Consider the following 8,998-nt stretch of genomic DNA (forward strand, 5'->3'; position numbering starts at 1 on the left):
CTTCGCGTCTACATTTTTCAAATTTGCCGCCTTTTTCTACTGTCAAGATCTGCTTGACCTGATATATGCTTTATTTCAGGCGGGGGTCCGTCTGGTCCACTTCATAGACTACGTGTGGGTCGGGTCGTGGGTGACGTGCGCCGTGCAGGTGGCCCTGACGGTGGGCGTGTTCGTGGTCCGCGGGCGACCATACTCCGCCGACAAGGTGGTCACCGCGCTCTACTCGGCGAGGACAACCACTGAAACTGCTCTGGCCACGTTACTAAGCTTCACCTGGACCGTGGCTTTGCCTGTTCTTCTTTGTGTAAGTAAACCATACATTAACCAACATTTTCATTCGCATTTTCATACATTAACATTCGCACTTGGTTGGTCTACATGGGCAGGGTCGCCATGTGATGTAGACTTTGCTTTTGTTTGACGTTGACCGTCAGTTTTGACGATTACTAACAGGTCATTAATGGTACACAGTTAAGTGCTTCTTTGTGTAAGTAAACCATACATTAAATCGCACTTCGTTGACTACATGGGCAGGGTCGCCATGTGATGTAGACTGTAGCTTTTGTTTGACATTGACCGCCAGTTTTGGGACGATTACTAACAGGTCGTTAATGGTACACATTTAAGTGCTTCTATGTGTAAGTAAACCATACGTTAAATCGCACTTGGTTGACTACATAGGCAGGGTCGCCATGTGATGTAGACGTTGCTTTTGTTTGACGTTGACCGTCAGTTTTGGGATGATTACTAACAGGTCGTTAATGGTACACAGTTAAGTGCTTCTTTGTGTAAGTAAACCATACGTTAAATCGCACTTCGTTGACTACATGGGCAGGGTCGCCATGTGATGTAGACGTTGCTTTTGTTTGACGTTGACAGCCAGTTTTAGGACGATTACTAACAGGTCGTTAATGGTACACAGTTAAGTGAACCTAATGGTAAGCGATTATCGTAGTCTATGGACGCTTGCTTCTCCTAGGAGAGTCACGTAATGCGCGTTACCGTTCTTAAAAACCATCTAATGACAAAAGTATACGAGATTGACTCCACGTGGACTTATTTGAGTCGTTATTCAATCAATCAATCAATCATTTATTTATTTCTTTGAATGTGGTACATTAGTAAAGATGTAATAACACAATTTTGTTCAGCACATCCTGCCCGAACAGGCATAGAAATAGTGAGTTTTACCTAAACTGGATGCAAGTAATGATTATGTACATTAAATTTTACATTAAATTATAAGTAACATCATATTAGTCATAGGAGTCACAAGTAAACAATAACATCATTCAATAAAAGTATACAAATGATTAATAATTCAGGTTGTCAAATAATTAGTTCTACGTCAAATAAAAATAATATTCAAGCCTAGTTTAAATTGTCAAGGAGCTTCTAGGAACTCTTTTATTGAGTAAAAACATTCATCGGTCAAATAGGTAGTGAACAGCTCCTTAAATCGATGAACCGGGAGATTTCTCATATGTATCGGTATTTTATTAAATATTCTTGGTGCCATTCCGAAGAAGCTATTTCGCATTAATGCCGTTTTCATAGGCTGAATGTATAACTGTCCCTCATATTGAGGGCGTATTGGCTAATTACGTGTCTCTGATACACTTGTAAACAAATCCAGATTTCGTTTTACGAATAGAGCTACTTCAAGTATATATAATGAAGGGAGTGTTAGAAGTTTTAGTGATTTGAATAAGGGAATACAACTATCTCTTATATCTACACCGCAGATGGCTCTTATGCATCTCTTTTGGGCTATAAAAGCGGCCTCGCGATTTATAGAGTTTCCCCAAAAGATGATGCCGTATCTAATTTTTGATACTACTAGTCCGTGATATGCTACTAGAACTGTCTGTATTAGAGATTTAAATAACAAAAGTAAATATGTAATAAACTGTATTTGTTTTCAGGCTATCAGTGTCATGGACTTCAGGTGTGGGCAACAGCGGCAGCTCTATAGCTGGAGAAAACCCGCGGGGTAAGCATGCAATTTTTTATTAATATATGTACAGATCTCGTTTGCTCAGGTTTCAATTATAGTCTCGAGAATAAAAGTCAACTTTGCTCCCTTGTAAAACAAATAACACATTATGAGGAGAGATGAAAGCCTTGAAAAGCTGATCATTGTTGAAACACGAAGGGCAAACGAGGCCAGGGACGGTCTCCAACCAGATGGAGCGATCAAGTAAAAGGGACCCATCCACAACCAACTTTTGCTCGGTCGTCAGAGACGCGATGAATAGGCACCGATGGAGGCAGATCACAAAAACCAGTTGTGGAGTATCCACATCCACCGCGTTAGCTGCGTATCATGGATATATTAGTTCAGTGTTAAGATATGGGCTTATTTTGTGGGGAAATTGTACGAATTTTAATATTCCATTCGTAGCACAGAAAAAATGTATACGTGCTATTTGTAATATAGCCCCCCGCAAGACATGCAAACCATCTTTCAAAAAACTTGGGATCTTACCGCTGCCATGTTTATACATTTTGGAAATCTGCACGTTTGTAAAGAGGCATATGTATTTATTTACAACAGCTGAAAGCGCCTCTACTAGAAATCAACGGGATCCTGGAAGGCTGGTTCATAATTGTGTTCCCAGGACAGCACTGTATTCCAATCACTGTTTTGTTATGTGTATGAAACTTTTTAACAAACTGCCAAAATCTATAAGAGAACTACCTGTACATAGATTTAGAAATAAATTGATGAAGCTATTGACTGATAAAAGCTATTACAGTGTAAACGATTTCCTCTCTGAAGATATTATACAGCCAGCTTTGTAGTCGTTTTAAGATTTTTGCATGCTAGTACAACCTGTATAGTACAAATAGCAGAATAAGCAACCAATTGTCACTTACCACCTAAGACACTATTGTACCTACTTATTCTTTGCAAATAAATACTTACTTACTTACCGATGACTACGAATCTCATTCATGAGAGAGCGACCACAGAGAGACCATAGATCGCCTCGATTCTTAAACTTTTACTGGACCTATAGGTGCATTTTCTGGACCAGCCTGGGGTGCTCTGTCGGTGGTTGGAAGGTTGTCCACTGGTTGCTGGGCACCCTGTATATTATTTGTAAATTTTAAATTGTAATGTTAATTTTATTAGAATATATTTAAATGTCATTCTTAATTATCAAAAAGTAAATAATGTAAAAATATGAGCCAAATAGCTTGAAATAAATGATATTTTTTTTTTTTTTTTTTTTAAATATGTCCTAGTTCTAAAACAGTTTTGTGTGTGTACAGGTACTGGCCAGTGTGGGCGCGCCAGACGGCGGTAGCGTTACAGCAAGGCGCGTTACTCTGTGTTCCTGCCGCTGCCTTCGTACAAACGTGGCGATACATGAGCAAAGGACCGCCCGATATTTTAGACGTAAGCGTTTTTACTTACTTTTTTATGTATATACCCCGGCCGGCGAGAGCAAAAATGCGTTGACAGCTTAATAGTGCGAGGACACACACTTTGGTCGATGTCGATAAAAACAACACGATGTACTGGACCACCGTTATGATATGCAGAAGTATTAATTATTGTTGTAAACAAAATTAAAACCAAGTGTTTGTATTTATTCAGTTTAAAATTGTTTTAGGGTTATTCTTAGAATCGCGTGGAGGTATCAAGTTGAAATAAATAACAAATACTAATGGCTCAGTTAAAAAAAAAAAAAAATTGTGCTTAATTAAAAGTCGACTATTCTATCGACATCCATATGTCGATAGAATAGTCGATATTTAATTAAGCACTAGGAGCAGACGCATTTTTGCTCTCGCCGGCCGGGGTATGAATTAATTATGTACCACATTGGTGGCAAACAATCCTAAACCAGCTTGATAGAAGGCGGTCACCACAGCCGTTGGACGCCTGTAACTCTAGCCTCGTGCCGCCCACCATACATAATTAAAGCCAAGGAAGTTTGAACCTTGTTGTATTTTCAATTGGGTTGGATTTCATTTGTTCGAAAATTTTACGAGACAAATGAAATGCTACCTTCTTTGTTATTAATTAAGGTTGACATTCCATCGAAACTGAGTGTACATCCTAGTGTACATTGGGCGGCACGAGGCTAGAGCTTCTAGAGGTGTGATATGCAATTGTGCATGTTGTCGAACCCTTAGAAATCACTCTACACTCTTATGTATTGTCAATATATTATGAAAATAACTTGTACCTTAAAAACACTGATAATGAAAGAATGTGGGAAATATGGTTAGAATTCGTATATGTATTTTGTTGTAGAAGTTTCCTACTAGTGTCGTTTATGAACGCTATTCCTTTGACTTATTTAATAATGCTAAAAAGCCGAGTTTTGGTTTCAGCCATCATTCGACGTAGAATGTTATTAAATAGCTCCTAAATTGGCTACGTATCTTTTCAGAAGTATTAGAAAGTTTTGTTAGCGTTTGTAAGTGAAACGATTTTGTGGATTGTGTAAACAATTAATTTATATTTATAGTGTTAAGTTGTTTAAAGGGTTACTAAAACGAATAAGTATATTTTGTCAAGCAGATTTTGTCAGTAGAAAAAGGCGGCAAATTTGAAAAATGTAGGCGCGAAGGGATATCGTCCCATAGAAAATATGAATTTCGCGCCTTTTTCTACTGACAAGATTTGCTTGACCAACTATAATTCGATTTCATGCTGCTAGGAATATGAAGAGTATAGGAGTGCGAATAGTGAATGTTTGGAGGAGTTGGTAAGGATATCTCTATTGCTAATGTTTATATATACAGAAATTTATACAATTTATAATCGAATCGAATGTTATTGTAGTGAAATCGTGAAGCCTGAAAGCTACGCTGGGCGTAGGATTGAGAAAATAACTGTTCGATCGTGGTCAAAAGTTAAAAGTCGGGTCGTGGATACGATTGGAGGTTCAGGCGTTTAAGAATGGTGCGCTTTTGTGTACGGTTGCAGGGTCGAGATTCGACACCGTTTATTGTGCTCAATTTGTTTAACATGGTTTAGTGCAGGAGCGTTTCTGGTTTTTTAGGGTTTCGCAGCCAAAAACGAAACCTTTGCAATTTCGTCAAGTTTTGTTGTGTATTTAGACTCTTAAGCCCACTTGCACCGTTCCACTAACCCGGGGTTAACCGTTAAACTTGGAGTTACTATGTTTACCAGTACAATTTGACACTAGGTTAACGGTTTAACCACTTAACCGCGGGTTAGTGGGAATGGTGCAAGGTGCAAGTGGGTCTTCATCATCTTCTTCGCGTTGTCCCGGCATTTTGCCACGGCTCATGGGAGCCTGGGGTCCGCTTGGCAACTAATCCCAGTAATTGGCGTGGGCACTAGTTTTTACGAAAGCGACTGCCATCTGACCTTCCAACCCAGAGGGTAAACTAGGCCCGTATTGGGATTAGTCCGGTTTCCTCACGATGTTTTCCTTCACCGAAAAGCGACTGGTAAATATCAAATGATATTTCGTACATAAGTTCCGAAAAACTCATTAGTACGAGCCGGGGTTCGAACCCGCGACCTCCGGATTGCAAGTCGCATGCTCTTACCTCTAGGCCACCAGCGCTTCCAAGCAAGTGCAAGTGTTTGGTGCAAGTCTCAGATCATAGAAGTAAGGAGATTTATAACGAAGCATAATTTCAACGAGACTCGGTGTCTCCAACTGTGCCCCACCACATCACTGAGGGCGTGGCCAGACAACCAACTCACGCGCTGTGATTGGCCGAACCGCGCGGGGTAAAGGACAAGAGCGGCGACGCTAGAGAGTAGGACAAGTCGATAAATTTACAACAGCTATCGATATTTTGTATTATGTTCTAAACATGACTTTATTGTTTTGGCATTAAAATGTTTTAAGTAAGTAATAATTGCCATTGACTTAATTTATATACCTACCTTTAAACATTTGACCTTATTTGCGAGCTAAGATTTTTAAGGTACGATTAAGGTAAGTACCTATATTATTCAATCCATAAAGTTCTGTCACAAAGGTTTCTACTGAAGCTTTTAATAAAAAAATAGCAATGATTCGAAAGCTTGTTATATGTTTATCAAAACGTACCTAACATAATTGGTATAAAATTTAGTAACGATTTTATTTACTGTTTGTTTAATATTGTTTACTTTGGGATTGTCGTTAGACGCGAGTAGGATTTTCACGACGGATCCGATATGTATGAGAAGATCTGCGGATCGGGATCCAGATCCGGATAATTTCATACTTACATTTCGGATCCGGATTGCAAACCCTACTTATAGGTATAAACTACAATGTAATAAATAATATTTAAAACAGTTTTTTTCTTTGACGTACCTACCTACTGAATTTTTATTAACAATTAATAGGTATACTACTACAAAATAATAGTAAAATTTTAATTGAAACATAATTACTTCCATACACACTATATCCAGATATTTTTATCGATAACGCTTAAACCTCAATTATGCACGAGCGCCACTCTAGTTCCTTGCGGAAAGAAGGGAACCGGCTAGCGGCCGTACCAAGAAACAATAATGCCGTTGTGGATATCGTTAGCGGCTTAATGCATTGCGCCGTTGCCTAGCACACTACAAATAGTTTTCCATGCTAAGCCGTCAATGTAGAATGCATATTCAAATTGCCACGCGTTTGTTTGGCAAAATGGTCCGACTGAGTAAAATCATACGTCACTGGATTTATTTGTTAAAATGTGTTGTTTTATTGACTAATACGTAAAAAAAATGTACTCACATGTGGTATGTAACTCCATGATCCCTATAGTTTTTGCTAGCACTCCTATTTCTACACGAAACAACGCTACAAACCGGCATTTTACGTAAATTGACGAGCACATTTTTCTACGACAGCTAAATTGCGACTGTCTTACCGGTCTTACGGCGGAAAGAAAAATGGTCCGCCTGACCATGTTGCGGCGACACGCGCCACGCCTCCGTCAGATATCTAGTACCTTCTATGATCTGAGGTGCAAGTGGTATGGTCTTATCGAGTATGTATTGTTTCCGCAGCGTATCCAGAACCTGTACCGTCCGGCGCTGGGCGGGGGCGGGGTCTCCCCCTCCCCGCCGCCCCCGCCCCGCGCCCCCGCCCCCGCCCCCGACCCGCCCCCCAAGTACACGCCGCCGCCATCGTATTCTACAGCCACTGGCGCGAGGTTGCTCAACACCATACGACGCAGTTTCCGCACGCTCCGAAGGTATAAACATGTACTCCCGATCATTATTCTTTATTTAAACAAACAAGTTTACGGCTATGTACATATGCCGAGACCCTAAATACTGTTAATACGTAGTCATATTTTTTTTTTTATTGCACATAGAAATAAAAACACGAGAAACATAGTTACAGAGTAAATTAAATACAACAAAGGCGAACTTATCCCTGTATGGGATCTCTTCCAGTTAACCTTTGAGGAAACGAATAAAACAAAACAGAAGTAACGATGAATGACAAACAAAACAATACGTATAACCATAGAGAAATATAGTAAGACGAGAGTGCTCACTCCATGCATCATCCAAACTATTAATTTCAGTGTCTACATCTAGCATCGGGCAGCGGAACTATCGGTACTGCTACTTGACAATAGAACAGTACTGATAGTTCCGCTACTCGACGCTACATGCTAATAGTTTTTTTGATACTAAAATTGACGTATGGAGTGAGCAATCTATGTATTTTTTTCTCTATGACGTAACTGTCTCTGGAATCTTTATTATATTAAACGACTTATTTTTAACTGACCCCAAAATTATCCCGTTTTATATGCCCTGGCACCTGAAACGTTTGAAGTCGGTGCCCAGCCAAATTTTAAAAACGTCGACACTCCGTCAAATTGAATGCCGACCTGTAGCTTTATAAGAAAGAAAAACCTAGTTTATATTACAACCAGTATTGTAACTATTGACTCGACCCCGGCTTCAAACGTTTCAGTTGCTAGCGCATATAAAACGAGACAATATTTTATTTTATCCTTTTTGAAGTCGGTTTAACTTTTAAATTTTAAGTACTAACATAGTCTAATTTACAAGCTCCTGCATATGTACATGTTCGACTAACATATTATGGATTTTTTGTGGTCTGAAATAAATGATTTTTATTTTTATTTTATTTAACTTTTTTCAAAGATTAATTTTATTAATTATCAAATTGGTTGCATTTAAAAACTTACATCTGAGATATAGGTGAACCAGGATCTATTGAGGGTGCGCCATGTTGCGGAATTTCACTGGAACTAATTTTTTCATACTACACTGAATTGTCACCCTATACATGAGAATAACAGCGCCCTCTTGACAATTATCATATATTACTGGTCAGGCTATACTAAATATTTTCCGAAAACCTTATCCGATAGGAACGAACTGAGTAAACCTTTCTATTTGTTACAGAATAACGTCCGCCCGCGCGCCATCCCCCTCGCACGACGCGAGCGCCCCCATCACGCTGAGCGAGACGGTCGACCGCGCCTCCCCCCCGCACTACACCCCGCCTACCATCTCCGTCTCACACGAAGCCCACTCGTCTACCTCGCTCTCTCTAACCAGAGACTACCTCCGACGATCCTTCGTACGTAAAAGTGATTCAGCCAAAAGTATACGATCGAGTTTAAGAAGGAGTTTCAAGTATGGCGGCGGATTGACGACGAGTCATGAACATTTGGTAAGGGATGCGGAGCCTATATCTAATACTGTGGCTATGTCCGCCATGTTGGAGGCAGACGATCCGCCTAATGTTACGCGCAGTTTGGCTTCTGTTATATAAAAACACGCGTATGTCTATGTAACTTAAAATGCCTCAAGTTCTAGCAAACTGGTAATTAATACAATTTATGATGAAATCGACGAGTCATGAGCATTTGGTAAGAGATACGGAGCCTATATCTAATACTGTGGCTATGTCCGCCATGTTGGAGACAGACGATCCGCCGAATGTTACGCGCAGTTTGGCTTCTGTTATATAAGAACACGTATGTCTATGTATGTTAAAATAGCTCAAGTTCTAAC

At 39.7% G+C, this 8,998-nt stretch overlaps 1 protein-coding gene across 1 annotated transcript in view; it reads left to right on the plus strand.

Moving 5' to 3' along the window:
* Positions 1–8,781, plus strand: part of LOC134651861 (sodium-dependent transporter bedraggled) — a 35,085-nt gene extending 26,304 nt beyond the window's left edge. The window contains exons 10-14 of the mRNA XM_063506982.1: positions 80–304; positions 1,926–1,993; positions 3,280–3,406; positions 7,001–7,188; positions 8,384–8,781. Of these exons, the coding sequence (XP_063363052.1) occupies positions 80–304; positions 1,926–1,993; positions 3,280–3,406; positions 7,001–7,188; positions 8,384–8,756 (981 nt within the window). The 3' untranslated portion in view covers positions 8,757–8,781. The remainder of the gene's footprint in view (positions 1–79; positions 305–1,925; positions 1,994–3,279; positions 3,407–7,000; positions 7,189–8,383) is intronic.
* Positions 8,782–8,998: the final 217 nt, after the last annotated feature.

The sequence above is a fragment of the Cydia amplana genome, chromosome 10, assembly GCF_948474715.1.
Source record: "Cydia amplana chromosome 10, ilCydAmpl1.1, whole genome shotgun sequence".
Classification (NCBI taxonomy): Eukaryota; Metazoa; Arthropoda; class Insecta; order Lepidoptera; family Tortricidae; genus Cydia; species Cydia amplana.